The sequence below is a fragment of the Corvus kubaryi genome, unplaced genomic scaffold (assembly GCF_017639235.1).
Source record: "Corvus kubaryi isolate FWS band 111438036 unplaced genomic scaffold, C.kubaryi_AGA036_p1.0 136, whole genome shotgun sequence".
NCBI lineage: Eukaryota > Metazoa > Chordata > Aves > Passeriformes > Corvidae > Corvus > Corvus kubaryi.
The window spans coordinates 509,899-532,334 of record NW_024580670.1 but is presented as its reverse complement, the minus strand read 5'-3'; the positions used below and the strand labels follow the sequence as shown (position 1 = coordinate 532,334).

Below are 22,436 nucleotides of genomic sequence, written 5' to 3'. Positions count from 1 at the left end.
CCACAGCACTAGTGAAGAAAACACAGTTACCAGCAAAGGCCAGGCAATATTAACTATAGCACTTCAGTAACAGCAGCTATTGATTGATCATCCCCAACCGAACCTGTGCACATCCTGGGAAAGCCTGACTGTTCCGCTGCCACTCCCCACTGCTGGCTCAGCAGCTGAAAAACTATATTGGAAAATCCTTGAGGATGGCAGCAAGAGGAGCAGCAGATGAAAGCACAGGGAGAGCTGGAGCAGCCAGCACCAGCTGTGTGCCCCACGCTGTCACAGGGACTGACTGCAACAGGGTGGGACTGCACAGACAGTGCTTTAGGGCACCACTGCAGTCTGGATCAAAAGCCACTGGAGCCAATAGATCATCTCCCAGGGATTTCAGCTGGCTTTGGATCAGTTTCAGACACATTTGGAGGAAGGTCTTTGAGACATGAACACAATCCTACAGCCCAGAAGCACTGGGTCTGGCTGAGGAAAAGCCAGGCTCCCTCCTAACAGATCCAGCTGTTTGCAGATGTGGTGTCAGGCCTGCCTGATGTGATCACAACCCTTGCATCACCAGCGCTGCTGTGGGGCTACAGCAAAGCTGCTAAACAAGCACTGAGGCCTGGCAAAGCCCAGGGTCCTTCCTGCTGCCCTAATAAAGCTGCTTTTGGGCTGGAGCAACCAATCCTCCCTCCTCAGCAGAGTCAGGGTTAGTCTGCACCATCAGTGCCAGCTCTGGCCTATAACCTGGGGGCACAGCCCTGCATGCAGCACCTGAAGCCAGGGAGATCTGCTGATGGAGATGTACCTTCCCTGGAGAAGGAAGGCTGTTTAATGGAGCAGCATCAGTCAAACCTTCCTAGAACAGCTGAAGCAGCATAAGCACTTTGCTGACGTGAGCTGTGTCAGCACGTCTGGACCTGGCCAAGCCCCTCCTGGATCTGCAGAGGGCTTGGGCCGCATCCACAGCAGTGAGGTGCCCCCATGGCCAAGCCTCAGGGTGCCACCCTCTGGGAGGGTCACCAGGCCTTGCCTCAGCTCCAGGACAGTGATGCTGCTGCAGCTCACAGGGAATCCTGAACCTTCGCACGCTGCAGCTCAGGCTCAGCCACGGGGCTGCCCTGCGCAGAGTGAGGTCTGGCAGCACTCCCTCCAGTTAGCACCATGGGGACAAAACAGCTGCCTGGGGCAGGCAGGGAAGGCGTATTAAACCATCACAGCAACTCACTGCAAGGCACATCTCAGCCCTGGCCATGCCTGCAGGACACAAAGAGACTCCCAGAGTGAGGCAAGAACAGCAATCCACTTTTATGCCATGTTTTTAAAGCTTTTTTCTTCCCTCTTTGACCAGCATCACTGTGCTTTGGGTTTGACAGTTTGTGTGCACAGTGAATCTAATTTGATTTGTATCCTTTTTGTCTCCCTCTATTTCGCACACTACATTAGGCTTTTGTTCCAAGGCAGTTAAAGCAGATTTGCTGTATGCTTCGAGCTGCCTTGCAGTGCTGGCAGAGCCTCAGAGCACAGATGAGTGTCACATAACAGATACGCTATCGATAAGGGGGAGGCTTGCACAACAGGAAGGCCCAGAAAACTAGAATTCTCAACAACAGCAGTGAAACCAATTGTGTGTGAGCAGGTCCCTCCAGCTGGAGAACTGCACCCTGCAATGACAGCACTGTGGTTGCTGGAGCTGCAGCCACTGGGGGGAAATTGTCAGGGAGGCTCCAAGAGCTTCAACAGAAATAGCAGCCCTGCTATTGTTCAGCTACACCCTGATGTTTGATTTCTCCTTCCCCTCTTTTTAAGTTCATGCTGTATTGACTGTGCTGCTCTCACAGCCCTGTGAAATGTGGAGGTGGCGGAGCAGCAGCTGTTCGTGGCCCAAGGTCTGCTCCTGCAGCCCCCCAAGGCACTGCGGGTCTGCCCAGCAGAGCTGTGCATCCAAACTCCGCTGCTGGGATGGGCCAGCTCCTCCTGGACACTCAGTGAGCTGCACGTGAATCCTTCCCTTTAGACAGGATCAGGAATGTCCCAGCATATTCTAAGTATAGCCACGATTGCTTTCCAGAAAAAAAAGCTGCACTAATTTGTGTTGGCACTGATTTGGCACTGGTTTCACATGTGCCAATCATCATGATACATTTTCTTTTCCTCCCCTAATCACTGCAGTAAGAAAAATCTGGTTTACAGTGACAGTGGAATATCCATTAGCTATTATTTAAATGTATACAGATCCGTAGATGCTTAAATGTACTTAGATGCAAATGCCTTGAGAAGGAAATGAGGACAAAAGATATTTTGTCAAGACAATAAAAAGTATATTGTTTGAGACAAGCTACTGGTTTAATAATACTAGAAAATATTTTAGAAATTACTGCGGACTTCTAATACCTGTGAGTTTCAGTCTGAAGGAAAAAGCCGACCTTCCTAACATGAGAACAGTGGTGCTGCAAGGAGGGGAAAGCTGAGGCAGAACTGTGGTGATCAGACAGCCAGGGACAGAAGCAAAGCTGAGGAGGCACAGCTTGAGATGAACCTGAGCAAGCCCTGAGTTGGGCTGAGCTGCTGAGCCAGTGGACAGTCACCATGGCTTCCTGCTGGGCTTCAGCAACCCATGGTCACAGCACTGCTGCGAGGCTTGCACTGCCCTGCTGCCTCCCAGCCCTCCTCTCCATCCTCTTTCTCCCGCTGGCACTGTGAGCAGCACAGCACTCAGCTCTCTATGCTGCTCTGGCTGTCACTGAACCTGCCAAAATGGGCTGCAGCTTGTAACTCACGCAAGTTAAAGGATCTCTGACCTGAGAGGTACTGGGGTATGTGCCTAGTGTGGGCCCCTGAGGCACAGACCTCTCAGGAGTACACTGCTCCAGAAGGGAAAACTTCATATCCTGAGGGGTCTCCAAAACACAACTAGGAATGAAGGCGCTGACCTGAAAATACCAAGCAAAAGCTTGAGTCAGTCATCTCCAAAGGCAAAGCAGAAGCACAGCCCACATGTTTGGGGTTTCACCTTCTCAAAGAGCCAGATGGGCCTTTTTATTCATTTCACTGCCAGAAGACAAGGCAGTGACCTTGGCTCCCTGCAGCAGTGACCCTGACTCCCTGCAGTGGTGACTGTGACTCCCTGCAACAGGATTCCAGAGGCTCTGGGTGTGCAGCTCTGCAGAGGTGTGACACCTGTAAGCTCTCACAGCTTCTCTCCAGTGAGGACATGACCCTGCATTATGGGGCTCCCGTTCCAAAGCACTGGCATTGCAGGGATGCAGCTGGATCCAGCAGCTCCCAGATTTGAGGAGCAGAGCAAAACACATGTGTAAAACAGGAACTCAGCTGAACTGTGCCAGCTGTCCGCGTGCCCAGAATTGGTGCAAAACACTGTCAGATCTAACTGGCAACATCAACTGTAATACAAACAACGCAGCCTTCTTGCTCCCAGGGACTCACAGCCAGTACTTGTATGAGAGGCAACACGTTGTGGGGGATTTTAATTTGAAATAAAGGCTGGAACAACCTTTCATTTCAGGTTTTAATTAAGCTCCCCTGCCTCAAAGCTACAGAGAAAAATTCTGAAAAATATAATCCAAGACCATGGTAAAGTCTCAAATGTCAAAAGCGAGCAAAATCCTGAGCTGCTGTTGTTTTAATTGTAATTTAGTTAGTCCAAAGGACACAGCATAGTTTCCGAGGAAGCTCGTGCTTCTCCAATGCTCACAGTCTGACTTTCTGTAGGACACATCAAATGCCAGCCAAGTTGTAGATATAAGCCTGCATTTCATCTTATCACAAGATGCTGATTTACCTGCATTCAGGATATTATTTTTCCATCCTTTCACTCTCTCAACTCAAAACAGCTACTTGCAGAGCTCTTGTCAGTCTCTGGCTGAAGGCCTGGATCCCCCATTCTTTACAAACCAGTCCCAAACCTCCTGTTCCCAAGCAGTATGACCTGGGCTCCATGAGATCTCCCAGCAGGTTTGCTCATCTCCTTCTCTTTCTGTCTGGGGTTTGGCTAGTTTTTCCCCAGGCAGATGTGCAGATAGCCCAGAAATATTTACAGAAATTAAGCATTAAGAGCTCCTTCCCTTCTGCTGGACCGAGGGAACCAGTGTTGGAGACTGCAGTCCTGCCCAAGCACCATCCGGGCAGTTACTGTCTCCTGTTTCTGTAGCCTTGGCATCCCTCCCGTGTCCTGTTGCACTCCTGCTCTGGGTTCTTCTAAGAGCTGTTTCATTGCCAGTGTTTGACATCTAGCCCTTGGCGTGTGCTTAAGAGGAGGAAATTGAGCTGACACCAGCATCAGAGCCTGCTGCAGCCTCACGGGGAAGCTACTGCATGCGCAGGGAGCTGGGCCAGAGCAGAGGGAGCCCCATTTCCTGAGCAAACCACCCACAAGGTCACTGTTTCATAATCAGCTTGAGCAAGATCATGGGGGAACAGCATGAAACACTCCTGCAAGTGCTTCAAAACTGCTACAAAAACTCAGCCCCAACACTGCAAGATCTTTGCTCTGACATAGTTCGCACTAAACTGAATCCCACTAATCCACAAATGGTTTGCTGTGTGAGTGTGGTTCAGGTTGGAACAGGGGCATGAGTTGTTGCTCCCTGTTCCCTCAACTGTCTCTTCTCATCCAAAACAGCTCCAGCTCACAGCACATCCAAGTCAAAAAAGAAGAACCAGGTCAGCAGAGACAGTGACTGACACCTCCACACTCTACTATGACATGAAACCACTGGGAAATCGCCAGGTAAGGAAAACCAAGAATTTGGGACAACTGGCACCTCCCTAACACTCCCTTCCACCTACTGATTTACCCCGCAAAATAATGCACAACTGATTGAACTGACTGAATACTGTCATCCTCAGGGAGGAGCCACAAACCACATACTGTTGGTCCCCTGGAGGCTGTGTATCACAGGCCTTACACACAACACACCTGACACATCACAAGCAGAGCTGGCTGCCAAGGCCCACCACAGGAGCAATGAACGCACAGAGCTAATGGGTTCAACGCTGTGGAGGGAGTCCCACACCCTCCAACCCAAAATCTTGCAGGTAGGAATTTGGGTGAGTGACTCATGTCAGTGCTAAGTTGGATTCATTCCAACAAAGGGTTATCTTCCCCTCCTATGAAATGAGTTTAAAGATCATCATGTTTCAGAATTCCAAAATTACAAGCCTTGGTTCTCTCACGTCACTGTTTTGCAGCTCAGTTAAATCCCTGTCCCTGCTGAAGGGATTCCCTCCAGGCCAGGGTGAGGCATGCTGGAGGGGCAGGTCTAGAGAGCAGGAGCACCTAGCCAGAGGATTGGCATCCACAGCCCAGGAGACTGATGATCCTCTAATTATTGCCATGGCTGAAGTATTTCATATAAGCCACATCTGATGATAAAAGTCTGCTCCTAGCAGCCATGTAGTCATGGATATAGAACAAACAAGTCACTAAATAGCAGAAAAACAGTGAGAAAATTTAAACCTGGAGTTTTTTCTGGACTCTGCTCTCTGCAGAGTTGCACAATGTTCCCAGTTTTGCTTTAAAATATCTCTGTGATTTAATGCCAAAGAGCTGGGTTTCAAGGGAAGCCTGGATTCCCCGTGGCTGACTTCACAGATTGAGTTCAACACTGTGTAACTTGGAAGGCATCTCCTCTCAGCCTCTGAAAAACCCAGTGCTGCAGAATCTGTTAAGGAATCAGTCAGATATCTGCTCAGACAGAACATTCATCACAACACAGTAATACCCAGAAATTAAACCATAACGTGCAGCGGGTTGTCTCTGGCCCAGAAGAGCATGTAACTGTATGAAGAATTAATACAGATCAGTGGTGCTTCACAAAACCCTGTTGGGGTCTGTGGGTTTAGAATGGAAACTTAATTATCAAATCTGAGTTTTCATCTTACTGACATCATCCTTTTAAAATTACTTAGGATGAAGGTGTAGCAGTAAGCAGACACATTATCCAGGATTACTCCTTTTCCTAGCAGAGGAAGGGCTGTCCACTTGCTGCACTATGAACCTTATGCAATTCCCTATGAGTCCCTGCGTGAGCTGTGCAAGCCCAGAGGCCTGAAGGAGATGCTGGGTTTGGCAGGACAGGTAGCAGGAAATGCAATGCTTGCACATTGTCGCTTCTCACCTTGATGCTCCCTGCACAGCACTTCCAGGAGAGAAGGACCTGCAAGCAGGCACCTTCCCCATGCCAGCACTGATCTCAGACCTGGTTGATAAAAGGTCCCTCAAGCCTGCGGGGCTGGAGGGGAGGGAGAGGAGGGTTTGTGGCAAGGCATGTGTGATGAGTCAAGCCACAGATTCAAGCACAATTGCCAGCACGTTGAACAAACATGGCAGAGAGGGAAGGAGAGAGAATGGGAAAAAAGTCACAGATTTTCCTTCCCTGCTCCAGAAGTTTTCCAGCTGGGCCTGTGGGCAGGTCCCATCTGGCGGGCAGCTCCCGAGCCCATGTTCAGAGGGGCCATGTCCTCCTGCCCTCCCCACAGTGCTCCAGCAGCACCTGTCCCAGGTGCCCGCTCTTGGACACGCTGTCCCCATCCCAGGTACCATCAAGGGCTCAAGAGGAGACAACCAAGGTCAGAATCCTTCCTTTAGGTTTTCAGTTGGTTTCAGCCAGCATTTCCAAAGCCATTACACAAGCGGAGCACAAGCGGAGCACAGCTGCAGAGCCCTCGTGTTGTCACCACAGCAGTGATAGGAGGGAACAGGAGTCCCACTGCCACAGGCACATTCAAACTCACAACACAAGCAGATTCCAAAATCACTCAGATGTGAGAGGGGTGGTGGTGTTTATAAAAGCAAGATACTACCTTTTTTTATTATTTAAATGATCATTTCCCTATCTATCTTTAAAATGGGGGTGGAGATACTGAACCTTTTTAAGAACATATTCAGAATTTTTCAGGAGCCTGGCAGCAGCCCCAAAGCCAGCTAAAGCTCTGCCCAGTTCCTTTTGTCACTGTGTCTAGATGCAAACCAGAAATTCCTTGCAGTGTTGCCATTTTGACTTCTCAGATCCTCATGTCTTTCTTCTTCCTCCTCACATTCCCAAGCCAGGGGGAGGCACAGAAACCATTTTCCACTTCTTACTCTCTTCCCATTGTCCTTTCATGTGCAGCAGTCAAGTATTCTCTCCACATAATAATTTATTTTAGAAGAAGAGTGAGGCACAGGTGGAAGGATCACCTGAATTATGAAACTGCTTTCACTAGCCTTGATGTACAAACACCTTGAAAAATTATTTGTAAAGATGACTTTTGTCACACAGTGATCTCAGACAAATGGGATGCTGAGTTAACGTAGATGAGATGTGACTCTCAAGTAAATCCTTCCACTGCATGCTATTCTCACCTAGTTCTGTTCTCTCTCTCACACAACTGCAGCACTCAGACCTCTCACTGTCCAGGTGATACTTTCTTTTGAAATGTACTTTTTAAATGAGATTTCAGATTTGTGCATGCTTATGCTTCTAGAGGTGAAATTAACCCTGAAAGCCATGAACTCAGTTCACTGGACTGAATTAAGTCCTTACCACACCCCAGTAAGAGGCACAGATGGATGTAGATAGATCTTGCACTGCATATGCTAGAGCTAGTTTCTGCCTATTGTTACACAGCCTCACAGAAAATACCTAAGATTAAGTCACTTCATTTAGGGAAACCCCCTTCCAGAGTGACTCACATGGAGACAGTTTCCTGTCCACACACTCCCCCACTCCCTCGACAGGCGCTCTGAGCAGCTCTCCCGCTTTGAAATCCCAAGCACAGGGATAGGATTTCAAAAGTGCATTTTTTTGCAGAATAGACTTTAAGGAGGTGATCAAACCGTTTGTTTCACGTGGTAAGAAACAGTGCAGGCTTCCCACTTAAAAGCATGTTTAATAGAAATGAGCTTTTACTAGTAGATCAGACTTTTTAAAATAAAACCCAAAACCCCAGGCTCCCCAAAAATGTCTTTTTAAGTGTGTGTGTGCCAGTCTTCTTTCAAATATTCCCAACAGAAGGATTTCCCTTCAGTAACATAACTTAAATCTTCTCTGCAGGACATATTTGAAGAAATTAGCTGACAATTCAGCTGAGCTGTCCGCAGCCATATCCAGCTGCAATGCCCATACAGGTTATATGCAGGCTAAGAAAATTCCCAACAGAGTCATTGGCACAAAGGTCACTCCAATTTCTGCCAAGCTTCTGCTGTTTAGGGAGTTGGGATTTCCCAGTACATCCAGCAGAGCCTCCCTGCACCATACAAGCTGCTGTGCACAGGACACAGTGATGTTCATGCCCAGACACACAGCACCTCACATGTCACTGTGGTCTGTTAAGCACTACAATAATTCTGCTGCTCCTCCCACAGCAATGACTAACGATTAGCTGGAAATAACTGACTAGCCAGGAACAAAGGTCTGAACAGCAGCTCTTGTGTACAGGCAATCTCACTGACAGGTGCTGGTTACGCTGGCTTGGAATGAAAGAGGTTACAGCACTTGTGTGCCACTGCTTGGAACACAGAACCCTGGTTCTAGAGAAAAGAGCCTGAAACTGATTTTTTCTCATCTCAAAATATCAGCAATAGCAGGAGTGCTGAGCACTTAATGCATCCTCTGAACATGTGGTTTAACACGACAGATGTTGGGCCAACAGCGAGAGGAGTGACAGATCCTCCAGTCCCCAGAGCAGGGTCACACAGAGGTTAACGGAGGTAAATTAACTGAACTCTTTTGATACTGCAATACACTATGCATCTTGTACATTCCATCCTAGAAAATAATTAAATAGACTTCATAAGAGGGGGAGTTTTTTGGGTGTGGAGGAGAGACTTTATAATTCCATTAGCCTCTGTTCTGGCCCCTAAGTGATACTTGGCAAGTCTGTTAATATGCAAAAGCTTCAATTTGCTCACTGATAAATTAGCTGTTAGGAAAACAAAGCTTCAGATCAAAGACATTAGTAAAACACAGCTGCAGACTCTGAAGATGCTTAGCAGTGCCCATGGTAGCTTCCCAAGGCTGTACATTCTTAGCACCAGTGGCCTTTTGGACTCAGGTAGGAGCTAATCAGGTGTAACAGAAAAATACAACAATGCACATTGCAGGGCCACCATGAGATTATATATTCCCCTCCCCTTCTGAATTGTGTTTCCAGATCTGTTAAAAAAGACTGTAGGGTTTATTAGTTTTCCATTCCTTAAATCTCATGACAGCTCTACCAGCACTGTGAGCAATCCCAGTGTCCTGGCTGCCAAAGCAGATTCAAGACCATAAAGTTCTATCTCTGGCTGGAAGAGGAAGAAATCCTGAACTGTGCAACCTCTTCCCTTCCCCACACAGGCCACTGAGGCAGCACAAAGGACTAGACCCCATTAGCCCTGTCTGACTGCAGTTCACACCACAGGCTGTCTACCCACACTTCATTCAGACCTTGCCAGCACCAGTTGAGGTTAAAATCCCATCAAAAATCCTGAATTGTAAACTACTTAATCTTTGCCTGATTTTTTGTTTAATTATGTGTGTAGGAATCGTCTCTTTACTAAGTTGTCTCAAAGTAAACTTGAGTGTCGGGTCAGAAGCAGATGCTGTAGGTTAAAAGGTGATCTGAACAATTCCCCACACTAACCCTCACTCCTGTAGTAAATCCCTGGCAACCTTCTGAGTAGCAGTGAGGAAGCACAAGAGTAGCACAAGAGGAAGTAACTCCAGTACCAGAGAGGATGCAGCTGGAATACCACTGAGGAAAAAGTGGTATAGCCTTGCCCACAGTCCCCTGAAAGCAGAACCTTCTTCAAGAGGTCATAGGAGGGAAGAGCCTGGCACCATCACACGCATCTTTCCCTGATAAGCTTTCTATACTGCTCACAGCATTTTTACTTTGGAAGGACAAATTTTTGATTTCAGTCCGCTGTGCACATATTGCAATACAAAACGATATTTTTAAAAGCAACCTCTGGAACCAGGAAGCAATCCCTTGGGGCATCAAACATGGCTTCAAGACAACATTCTTGAAGTCTCAAACTCTACTCTGTATTTCTGAAAATTTCCTCTCTGAGGTCAGTGGTTACAAGGCCTCTGAGATGGATTTGGCATTGATAGATATCAAATTTACCTTCTCCAAATTCTTCTAAATTCTTGTACTTGTGCATTACTGAGCCCATAAACCATAGCCAGAGCAGCTCAGCTCCTTCTTCAGGTCACAGGTTTTGGCAGGACTGCTTATGGTAGGAAGAAAGGAAAAACGTTTAGGAAGCAGAATTCAATGTTTGACATTAACTTTGAAGAAAAGAAATTACCTTGGAACCACTGATCAAACCCCATCTTATTTCTGAGATTCCCTAACTGGTATTGTTTCACTTTCCATTCCCAACAAAACAAGCCCGATCCAATTAAATCCAGTCCTAATACCATCTACTATCATTTTCCTCAAGGGAAGCAGGAAGTATCCTTCCTCCTGTCAGAACTGACCTTTAACAGCCACGCACCCAGTGTGGCCATTCAGTGCAACCCATGTGCCAGGCCCATGTCCAGCCCCACCCTCATTCTCTGCAGCACATGTTTCCATGAAGGCAGAGCTGTGTGATCTCTGATATGAGAGCTCAGACAGCTCACCAGAGGAGGGTGCTTTAAGAATGTAGGGAGAGATGTAAAAAGAGCCAAAGACTACAATTTCTTGAGTCTCTTCTCGACTCACACTGAGCCCAGGATAACCTTGAGGTGAGCCTCAAGTGTATCTAGTGAAGGCAAGGTGGTTATCCCAGAAATACTCACTTCCTACCTTCATATGTATTTCAAAAGAACTGTGACTAAATAGGCAGAATATGGAAAGCCACTCATTCCTACACAAGTGTGTGATTTTCTTCAGATCCACAAGAAAATGTGGTTTTGCTGTCCATGAATTTGGATCTAAAATGTTCTGTCACCACAACCAAGAGCTAATCCTGCCCTGTCCTGCAGTGTAGCATGCTAGTACAAGGACAGAAAGGCAGCTGGGAAATGTTACATATTTGTGACTTGCCAGAAACTAAAAAAGGCTCGTGCAGTGCTGAGCCAAAGGGAAAAGCCCAAGCAGGACAGACTTGTACTGAATCCAGGTGGGAGCCACAGAGCTACCACCACAGCACGGACTGGAGGCAGCAGCGTGGTGCAGCAGGCTGCTGCTTCAGGGTACAAAAAAGTCATTTGCAGTTGCCTGGCAGTTCACAGAAAAACCAGCATGCTGACTGTTCTCAGAGTCCCGATGCTACCTGAAGTCAGGACTGCTGATCCATTCATGCTTTCCCCCCTCACGGTCTGAATTGGCAGCATCGCTGTGGTTCCTTCTCAGCCATTCCAAAGCAGCACTTCCAGGATGGCTGAAATGCTTCCTTCTATCTAAGGACATTTCAGGTAATCAACTCTGTTTGCCCTGAGGTTTAACTCATAAAGTCTCCACAAACCACCTCAAACAAATGAGTGAATATAAGAGTTTCTCTCCTAATGAAGTAGGTGCAGGATGTCTTGAATGGAGGACACTTGCTTTTTCCACCTGGCACTCTGGGCTTTCTGCTGGCAGGACCCTGAACACCCTGACAGCCTCATCCTTCCCATCAGCCTGCAAGACATGATGGCACTTGGGAACAGGGGAACCCAGAGCCCAGGGAAACTGTGAAACACCCAGATCATTCCACTGGACCCAACACTGTGCTGGTGGGATGCTGCTGCTGTGGCCTAAAGCCTGGATGGTCTTTGGATGAGGGACATCAGAGAGGCCCTGGCTGCACATCATTGATGCAGACAGGCTGCTGCTGACAGAACCAACACATCTGGAATGACATGTGGCAGCTCACATGGGACTCTGCTATGCTGCTGCCAAGGATTTGGAGTAGTCATGATATTTAATTTGGATTGTGATCCATTTCCGTCCAAAGTAAAAGTTGAGATGGCCTGAAGCAAAATCCAGACACTGAAAAAGATCAACTGTCTCACTTAAAATGTTTTCTTCAATGTGGGTTTCTTAGGATGACATATCCTGGATATGAGATCTTCCTATCCTCCAGCTTTTCCATGATGGCCTTGCATGTTTAGGGATCTCAGCACTCCTTAACACTTTAAAAACCTGGGCTGCTGCAAGGAGCACCACTTGTGTTTTTCTGCTCCTGAAGCCCAGGCTCCTCTGTAGGTATGTCCCAGGAAGCACAGCCTTTGCATCTGAGTGCTGAAAGGCTGATTTGGAAGAAAATGTATTTCTTTGCTCCAAGAACTTTAACCCTTGCAAACTCAAGTGCTGGGTGAAATTTATACAACACATGCCTAGGCGTCACTGCAAGACAAACCAGATCAGTTCACATCAAATTCATTCTGCAGCTCTGAAATGAACTCAAACCAAGTGTTTTTTCCAGGCAAGGCAGGTGCAGGCATAACTTGGCACTTCAGTATTGGAAATTCTATTCTGTAAATTCGTTTGCACCCTAACAAATTAATTAAACTAATCCAATAAGTTAATTTCAGTTATCCTGGTAAAAATTAAGCAAGGCGTTGGAACACCTCTCACTGTTTTCATGAAACTCAGAGTTGTAAGGTGATGTGTGTGCACTGAGTTTCTTGCTGATGAGGCTCCCTCAGCAGTTTCCATTTCACAGATATCACAGGTGACAAGCTCGGTCCCTGGGCACAGGTGTATGACCAGTACAGCAGGGCTGACCAGTCTGACATTTTCAGCACACCTCTCACATTCTGTAGAATGAGCTGCTCATCCTCTGTGGCCTTATCACTGCTCTGATCGCCCAGAGTAGCTCTGCAGCCACCCACACTGCACACCACCACCACACTGCAGCTCTGCTGCACGCCCAGCACACGTTGCTAATTGTGGTTTATTTGTTCCTGTGCAAAATCTGCTGGGGACAGGAAAGGCAGGACAGTCCCATTAACCAAACACCTCCAGCAACAAGGGTTTGACACACAGTTCCTCACTTAGACTTGTGAACTCTTTGTCATGTCTTATCACCCACCAGCCTCAGTTCACAGCTCTTGTGACTAAGGCATTGGGCTCACCAGAGCTGCTACAAACACTGACTAATTCTTCCCCATCCAGTAACCGTTAAACAGCCAGTTCACGTCTCTCCTAATCTCTCAGTGTCAAAATAACATTTCTTTATCCTTCAGCTGTAGATTCCCCAAACACCATACTATATTATCTTTCTCACACACATGAAAATAGTAAAACTTAAGAAAAATTAGGTAACGAGATTTGACATTGGGAAGAAATTTTTTCCTGTGAGGGTGGTGAGGCCACCAGGCTGCCCAGAGAAGCTGTGGCTGCTGCACCCCTGGAAGTGTTCAAGGCCAGGTTGGATGGGGCTTGGAGAAACCTGGTCTGGTCCTAATTACAGGATAAGTTGTTGGTTTTAATAAGTTAAGTGTACGGCAAATATTCTTTAGTTGTGTGCCAATATTGTGAGACAAATAATGATGATTCCAGGATAATATTAGGACCCCTTGGTTAGCTGGACAATTGCTGTTTCCATCATTCCATTGACAACCCTGAGGAGCAGAGTTGTGCAGAAACACCCAGCATCCTCTGGAATCCAGCGTGCTATTGATACAGATTCCAAATGGACAGACGTGGAGCACCTTCCAGACAAGTGGACAGCAATGCTCCTCCTCAGGTGTGCACTAAGCCAGCCACGAAAACAATGCTGCCAGCTAATCAGGAACTCCTATTCCCTGTAAACAGGGCTCCCAGACATGCCCAACAGGCACCTGCTCACTTTAACTGAATGCTGCTGATCCTGGGAGCCAGTCTGGTTCCTTGGCTCTAGGAAGGAGTTCATAATGGACACACAACACTGCTCTGGTTTGGTCATGATGACAGTTGTCGTATTTTCCCTCCTTTCAAAACACAGGTAGGAGAGCTGCTACAAGACCTGTCATCAACCAGAAACTGTTCTCCAAGTGGTGCCTGGACAGATTCCAAGAGCTGCAGCAGAGCGAGCTGATCCCCGCTTCTCACCTTTCAGTGTGAGGCCAGCTGGGAAGGTCAGAGCTGCTGGTGCTAGGCCAGACACATGGAGTTCATTTAAGTGTCTGGCAAACAACTTCACCAAAAGATCCTGAAAATTCTTCTAAAGTAGCTCAGCAATCTGAGCTTGTTGTCCCACTTGAACCACAAAGTTCTGACTTGCTATAGGTGTAGCTGCAGGATAAAGCTGAGCAAAATCTGTGACTACCTCTGCTTTAGCTTATTTTTAAATTCTCATTGAAGCCATTTCACAAACTTTCTCCAGCATGTTTATGACCCAAATTACACGGGTTTCATAGTATATTTTCAGACTTGAATCACAAGTCAACCCACACCTTCCCTCATCCTTCTCATCTGAAAGCAAAGCAATGCTTCAGAAGGTTCAATGGCAGGAGCAGCACCTCAGGCCTCCTGTTCAACATGAAATGTGACAGCAGAACAGAACACACATGGGGAAATGAACACAAACAGTGCTGCTGACAGTACATGCTGTACCTGCAGAGGTAGAAGCTGCAGGGACAAGTTGTGCTTACATTTATCAATCCAGTGCTGGGTGTAAAGACTCCAGGACCCGAAATGAGGAGGGAAAATAGTGCCTATTCAGCTTCATGCAGCTCACACTTGGTCATGGTGACAGGGGCATGGCCATGGCAGATAGCTAAGAGTGGCCTCTCTTTCTGTCTCTCCTGAAAAAAACATTTAGCCACTAAATTTTTCTTTAAAAAATAATTCTAATTCTGGAAACACACCAAAGAAAACAGCCGAACCATCGAGACGACTGAGTAACAAGGAACGAAAAGAGAAATGGCCCCCCTACGGTTTACCACCCACGGCACCGGGGTTATGGCAGCACCGGCGGCTATGTGGGTGCTCAAGGGCCAGAACCCCCGCAGCCCAGCTCTGGAGCTCAGCGCCGGGAGCCGAAGAGGGGCTGCGGGGATACCCACACTCCCGGAGGGCTGGGCTTGGAGCCGGGGAGTGACCCGCGGGCCCGCCAGCGCTCCTCGAGGAACATGAACGCCCGTGTCACAGGGTGGGAACACGCACGGAGCCGCGCACGCCCACCCCGGCCGAGAGTCCGACAGGCGCTGCCCGCGAGTCCGTCCGGATCGAGCTCCGCGGGGCCGCGACGCCGCCTCCCGCCCGCGCCCAGCCGCGCACCGCGGGCGGTGGAGGCGGTGCCGCCCGGCACGGAAGCGGAAAGGGCGGGCGGCAGTGCCGCGTGGGGCGGTGCGCCCGGCGGCCGTGGGTGATCCGGGGGGCCTGTCGTGGGTGGGTGTGGGCGGTCGCCCGCCCTTCCTCGGCAGCCCGGCATGGCAGAAGGGGAGGCGGCCGGCGACGCGGGGCTGGGTCCGGCCCCAGCCCCAGCCCAGGAGGGCGCGGAGCTCGCGGCCGTTATCGGCGCTACCGTGCCCACGGGGTTCGAGCAGACGGCGGCCGAGGAGGTGCAGGAGAAGCTGGGCTCGGCATCCAGGATCAGCAGGGATCGGGGCAAGATCTACTTCGAGGTCCCGGCCCGGAGCCTGCCTCAGGTCCGTGCGGGCTGCCCGCCCCGCTCCCCGCTCCGCCCTGGGCGGGGCCGGTTCGGTGCGTCCCGGCCCCTCCGAGCGGGGCGCTTCGGTCTCGGAGGCCTCCGGTACGGACAGCGTTCCGCACCCGGCCACGGCCGGCCTGGGTGCAGCAGCTGTATCCGCCTTTATTGGGGTTTGGAGGGAGATGAAATAGATGGGGACGTTAAACCAGTGCGAAGATGTAAACTGATAACTCCCGTGGGGCCTAAAGGTGGAAAACTGTAGTCTCTGAAACGACATAAGATGGCAAAATTCTAACGACAGTAAACACAGTCCCTACAGCACGCGGTTAGTAATGTGTCGCCGTGCGTTTTCATCTCTTCTAGGTCCATCGTCTGAGGTCAGTGGATAATTTATTTGTTGTTGTTCAGGAGTTCAAAGACTATCAGTTTAATGAAAATAAGGTGAGTTACTCTTCATTTTTCAGTCAGTTCTGGGATTTGGAGTGTTGTTCGGGGTTTTAAATTTAAGACTAATATCAAAGTATTCTGTTTGCTTAACAAGTTTTTCATTTGTGATATTATTCCAGTTCTCTTTTTCTGGCTTGTAGATGGAAGTGTGGCTATGTCGTTTAACATAATTTCTACAGTTAAATACTTTGCATTGGCAGAATCTGGGATAAGAGCTGATGCCATGTTTGTAGGTCACAGGTGTAGGACAGTGAAGTGTCACTTTGGTCACTTAATATGGCGTTGTCTGTTTTACAAGATAAATTATGAAGTCCTGTGGGTCTGGTGATTTTCAGTGTAATTCCGTTTAGTTGTGGCATAAACAGACAAAAACCTGTAAGCTTTGCTTAAACATGTAGTGGATTAATGTTTAATAAACTACTTCGAGAGACCTAAAAACAAAGGATATTTTTTTAAAGTATGGAATGACTTCAAAGCACAACTTTTTCTGTCTGTTAAAGGAAGATGCTCTAAAGGATTTGGAAGATTTGGTTAAAAAGCTGCCCTGGACCGATCCATTGAAAGTTTGGGAGTTGAACAACAGCTTGAAAAAGAAAAAGACAAAACGCAAAAAACACAATCTGCAGAGTCCTGCAAGCAGAGAGAAGCTGAATGATGGTGGAGAAGAGGGAGGAGCAGACCAAAATAACAGGAATGACCAGGAGGACTGTGCCCAAAACCCTGTGGCTGTGGAACCCACTGGTGGCCAGAATACAGAGAAGCCCCAAGGAGTGACATCCAGAAATGGGGTGGAGGAGGAGGAAGATAACAAGCAATCAGATGTGAAAGTTGAAGTGCAGGCGAGTTCTGAGAGTGGGACCAAGGCTGGTGACAGTCAGACAAGTGAAGGAGAGGCGAAGGTGCTGAGGTTCCGAGTGACGTGCAACAGAGCTGGAGACAAGCACAGCTTCACATCGAATGAGGCCGCAAGAGACTTCGGCGGAGCTGTGCAAGAGCACTTCCAGTGGAAAGCTGACATGACTAATTTTGATGTGGAGGTATAGTGGCATGCCTTACCTAAGTTTCTGCTGTACAAATTTTTTGTTCTTATTTCTGATGCTTAGAGAACCCCAAACTGCCTTCCAGAGACTCTGGAACTGAAAGCTGGTAATGCTGAAATTGGCCTTTTCTGAAGCATTCATTTCCCTGGCACATTATGTGTGTCCTCTGATCGAAGCACTTGCCTTGCTTTCAGCTTTAGTAAATCCTCTAATGCATTGTTTAATACCCATCTAAGTTACCAGGAAATGCTCCATATGGAAGCTGGTTTGGGGGTAAAGGGGACAAAAAGAATTAACAATAACTGTCTGGTGTTTATTTCCTGTCAGGAGAGAGCAGAGGCTGGGAAAATACAACTGGCACCCCTGGCTTGTCGGTGGTGAGGAACCACCGTTTTTGAGGGGCAGAAAGACTTGAGTTTTTCTTGCTGGTTTACTAAGGGCTGGCCACTGTCCTGGAGTGAGATTTCACCTTGCTAGTTAATGTAGTCCCCACCACAAATACGATTTTTATTGCTGCTTTGCAGATGCTTCACTGTGTCTTGCAGGAGTTACCAGGCTTCTCCCCCAGACTTACAAACCAAATCCTTTAAGAAGCCAGTGCAATGGTTATAGCACTTTGAGAAGTCTTGTGCAACAGATTCAGTGTGAATGAGAGACTCTGTGAATGCTCTCCTGAATTCTGTCCTATTGAAATGGTGCTTTGCTTTACTTCCATGAAGAAAAGCTTTTTTATACATCATTCCTGGATTTTAAATTACCATCTAAGATTCCTGTAAGTATTTACCAGGCATTCTGTGGAAAGCTTCTGTTACTCCTGAAATTCACTTCAAGTTTTTTCTTTAGGTTCTTCTGAATATTCACAGCAATGAAGTCGTGGTGGGGATTGCATTAACTGAAGAGAGTCTCCACAGACGGAACATCACACACTTTGGACCCACAACGCTGCGTTCAACTCTGGCTTACGGCATGCTCAGGTCAGGGCAGTTGTGTTGTATTAGGCTCGGTTAACAAGTTATTTTGTTTCAGAAATTAAACCTTTTATCTCCCCCACTGCTTCCTCAGAAACCATTTCTGTTAATTCTTAAAGAAAAATAAATTAAAAAAACCTGGAGTTGCTGACACCACATGCCTTGTAATACCAGTGGGTGTTTCCCAGCCAAGGAAAGTAAACATTTGCTGTATTAGCCAAGTTTCAAAATAGTGTATCACATTCTTGAAAGACTATTACTGCATTGCTGGTTATAAAATAGTGATTAACTAGTGGAAAAAATAATCACATGGAGGTTTTTGTTAGAAGGGTAGAATCAGAGTGATTAAAACAGTACACTTTCCCTTCTTTACAGAAATTCAGTTTTTAAGACATTTCTCACCATATCTTTTCTTCTGTTCCTCAGACTCTGTGATCCCCAGCCCACAGATATCATAGTTGATCCCATGTGTGGTACAGGTGCGATACCAATAGAGGTGATTCTTCCTTGATTTTTTTAAACTTAATGAAACTTGTCTATATCTGCAGCTGAATAATATGTGTAAGTCTGCTTGGTAATGACTGAATTTTAAGCTCCAATCTCACCAATTTTTGAACAGATACAAATACACTTTTTGCAAATTACCTCATTTTCCTTCCCTAGAACATAGCAGGAAGAAGCTAAATCCAAAAGTATTTTGAGCTTTAAAGGTGCATAATACAGCTGTCTGTTACAGAATTCTAAATTCCCTGCCATCCACTTGCAGTCACTTTATTGTATTCTGTCATGTTTGAGAAATTATTCTGGGGTTTTTTTCATTCAAGCAATGTTGATGCTAATGTTGCTTATTACCATTTTCCCCCCAGGGAGCTGCAGAATGGCCCTACTGCTACCACATTGCAGGGGATAACAGCCCTCAGGCAGTGAAGAGAGCAGCAAACAACATCTGCTCCTTACTGAGGAAAAACGAGAGTAAGGACAGGTGAGAAGAGCATGAGGGATTTTCCTTTCCTGCAGTGTTGTATGCACAGAAATCCACTTTGCAATGATGCATTTGAGTGTCTGATTCATATTTGCTAGTTGATTTTGTTGCCAACGTTCTAGACCTCCCCAGTGTAAAAACCTGAGTGCTCATGTCTCAGGTAACTGCCTTTGCTCTTGCAGCAGCACTTCCCTGGGCGTTCCCTTGGACATCATCCAGTGGGACATCTGCAACCTTCCTCTGCGGACGGGCTCCGTGGACATCGTAGTGACAGACATGCCCTTCGGGAAGAGGTGAGGTGTGCTGGGCAGGTGCTGCGCCTCACTGCCGTGGCTGCATGCACTGTCCTGGTCCAGGGCTGGGCTGCTCCCCAGTTAGGTACTTAAATGGGCCCGGTTGGGAAGGAGTTATGAACCCTATGTTAAAAATGAAGCTTGAAAGTAACAGTAACTGGGGTCCTGAATGAGCAGATTGATGTCTGGGAGACCAACACTGAACTGGTGTCGGTGATCACAATGGGGATCTGAATGTATCTTGCAGGATAGGGTCGAAGAAGAAGAACTGGGATCTCTACCCAGCTTGCCTGATGGAGATGGGCCGGATCTGCACCCCAGGGACGGGCAGGGCTGTGCTACTTACCCAGGACAAGAAATGCTTTGCCAAGGTTTGTTCTGTGAGAGAAAATCAAACCTATTTACACTTGAAAATACATTGAGGGAAAAATTGTAAGCCATCATCATTACAAAAGATACTCCACTTATAGAGCAATAATTAGTAACACTTAAATGCAGTTTTGGACCTGAAAAGTCCCTTAATGTTGTCATCAGAGGGGTTAAAGAATAATAAAAAATAATGTTATTGTCTTAACAGCATTCTTGGGCTGGTTTTGGCTTGCAGGCCTTGTCCCGTGTGGGACACATCTGGCGCAGAGCTCAGACCGTGTGGGTGAATGTGGGGGGACTCCATGCTGCAGTGTATCTGCTGAGGCGCACCTGGGAGAGAGCAGAAGAGAGAAGATCCTTCTGGTAAACTGTGTGGAAGAAGATGAGACACCTCCAGACTTTGTTGAATAGCCATCTGGTAAAGCAGACACCTGAGAGCATAGGTCTGTCAGTTTCAAAACCAAACAACCTATGCAGAAATTGTCACACAATTAAACCAGGGATCAACTTGAGAGCTACCAGTTCTACTGTGTGTTCTGAAACCTTACTATCTAAGTCACCTCCCTGCCACCCAAACTGAAATCGGTTAGTGGAATTAGTAATTCTTTCCCTGGCCTGAATCTTCTCTTGTATTTTTCAGTTAAATGTTTATTTCTTCTGCTTACAGTAGAAAAGATGTTGAAGCAGCTCTGGGGGTAACAGTAATTTATTTACCGAGCTGTATCTTCAAATGACTAACAGTACTACTAAGACTTTCACCTTAAAGGGTTCAGAGGTAGTATCCATAATGTAGCTTTCTAATTTATATCATTGCGCAAACGTAAACTAATAATAAACCAGTATCTGGTTTTTGTGGTCTGATAAGCAAATTCCAGTTGGCAGACAGTATGCTGTGCTGCTGATTCTCTTGCCTGTTACCTCACCTTAGTGCAAATTACTAGTAAATGTCTAATCCATATTACAGTGTTCCATTGCCATGGGTGAGGGAGTAACACACAGCCTTAGAATACAGTCTGTGGTTACTATTTGAGGACAGAGATTCTTTTAGCAGTTGTATTAAAAAGTTCATGGTTTTGGTGTCTACCATGGGCACATCAAGGTGGCAATTTGAGTTTCTTGGGTGATTTAACTACCACAGTTACGCTGCCACAGTATTCACAAAAATATTGTTGCAAATTTTTTTTTTCTTCTGTGACCATACTGTGATTTCTCAAGCCTCTTACTCTGCTCATCAGAGGCTGAAAACACATTGCCAGTTTGCCCTTTTTATTACAGTGTGTTCATGCTAAGTATGTGTAACTGTTCAGAGGTGAATTGACAAGTATTAAAGTTTTAGAAGTTTTGCATAAAGAGATGAGTCTTAATTGTGTTCTTTTTCTGGTTCGTGTTCAGATTGAAGAATGTGGGAAGATGAGGCACAGTGATGTCTGTATAGCTCTGCTCTCTTACTAATGTAAATTTGTGCTCTGAGTTTGTACGGTTTGAAGCAGTTGCTGTTAAAGCTTGCAATTCTCTTTTCATGGAAGATTCGCACCAGACACTGAGGAATAGTGGCTTTTTTTCAGTTAAGGCGATCAGCCTCACTGTTTATATGCCATGTGGTCCCATAGTGCTGCTCACAGCTTCTTTACAGTATCAGGATATGAGCTACGTTCTATGATGTGAATTTACTATTTTCTTCTCATAGAAGGAGCACAGGGGAAGTGACTCATTTTGCGCAAGGGCCAGCAAACAAGCATGGCCAGCAGTTCTAATACCTCTGCCTGTATTGGGAAAGGTGTAACTGACTGGTGATGGTTTCTCTTGCATCATTCTCTACCAATTTATACACTTCTCCCTCGCAGGCTGCTAGAGGGACAGAAATTAGGAAATTATCCCTCCTCTAAGTATTGTTGGAGAATACTGAGTATTCTAAAAGAAAAAGCTGGTGAAAGGTGTTGAGACATACAAGGAAAATGCACTGTTGTTATGCTTTTAGTACTGTAATTTGCAGTCACTGTGGAGAAAAAGACACTTAAACTGCCTTCACATACTTCATTACTGCCTAGGGTGGAGGAGTTAGAAAGAGTTGATATTTAAGGTCCCTTCCAACTCAACCCATTCTGTGATTCTGTGTTTGGAGGGATATCTGTTATCACACACTTGAAAAAGCAAAATGAATGGTTTGGGTTGGAAGGGACCTTGTAGATCATCCAGTCCCAGCCCTTGCCATGGGCAGGGACACGCAGTGCATTACACTATCCCAGGTTCTTCCAAGCCCTGTCCAACCTGGCCTTGGACTCTTCCAGGGATGGGGCTGCCACAGCTTCTCTGGGCACCCTGTGCCAGGGCCTCACTACCCTCACAGGGAAGGATTTAGTCCCAATATCTAGTTAATTTTTCTCAAATTTTAGTGTTTTCGTGTGTGTGAGAAAGATAATACAGTGTTTGGGAATTTACAGCTCAAGGATAAAGGAATGTTGTTTTGGCACGCAGAGCTCGGGAGAGGAGGGAACTGGCAGTTTTAACTGTTACTGGTGTTTATGGCAGCCCTGGTGAGCCCAGTGCCTTAGTCACAAGACCTGTGAACCGAGGCTGCTGGGTGACGACTTGTGTGCCAAACGCCTGTACTGTTTTCCGTCTATTTGTTAAAAGGCTCTGGCGGGTCCCCGAGCGGGCAGCGCCGCTCCGCCGCCCCGGCCTCCCCTCACGCAAGCCCCGCCCCGCCCTGCAGGGCCGCGCGCAGGCGCCAGGGGGCGGCAGCGAGCCGCAGCCCCGAGGCAGCGCCGCCCTCTGGCGCCCGCCCCGGCCCCGCCGCGCGCAGGCGCCAGAGGGCGG

General features: G+C 47.2%; 1 protein-coding gene across 2 annotated transcripts; it reads left to right on the top strand.

Annotated features, from left to right (window-relative positions):
- Positions 1-15,199: 15,199 nt before the first annotated feature.
- THUMPD3 (THUMP domain containing 3) lies at positions 15,200-20,969 on the top strand. Of its 2 annotated transcripts, none has more exons than XM_042013095.1 (9): positions 15,200-15,518; positions 15,884-15,961; positions 16,468-17,004; positions 17,851-17,981; positions 18,402-18,471; positions 18,842-18,957; positions 19,143-19,250; positions 19,498-19,621; positions 19,855-20,969. In XM_042013095.1, exons 1-9 carry the CDS (start codon positions 15,300-15,302, stop codon positions 19,984-19,986), a joined length of 1,515 nt encoding a protein of 504 aa, XP_041869029.1. In that variant the 5' UTR covers positions 15,200-15,299; the 3' UTR covers positions 19,987-20,969. The 2 variants fall into 2 exon arrangements, with proteins under 2 accessions (XP_041869029.1, XP_041869021.1); XM_042013087.1 differs by having other exon boundaries at positions 15,201-15,518; positions 19,140-19,250.
- The last annotated feature ends 1,467 nt before the right edge of the window (positions 20,970-22,436 follow it).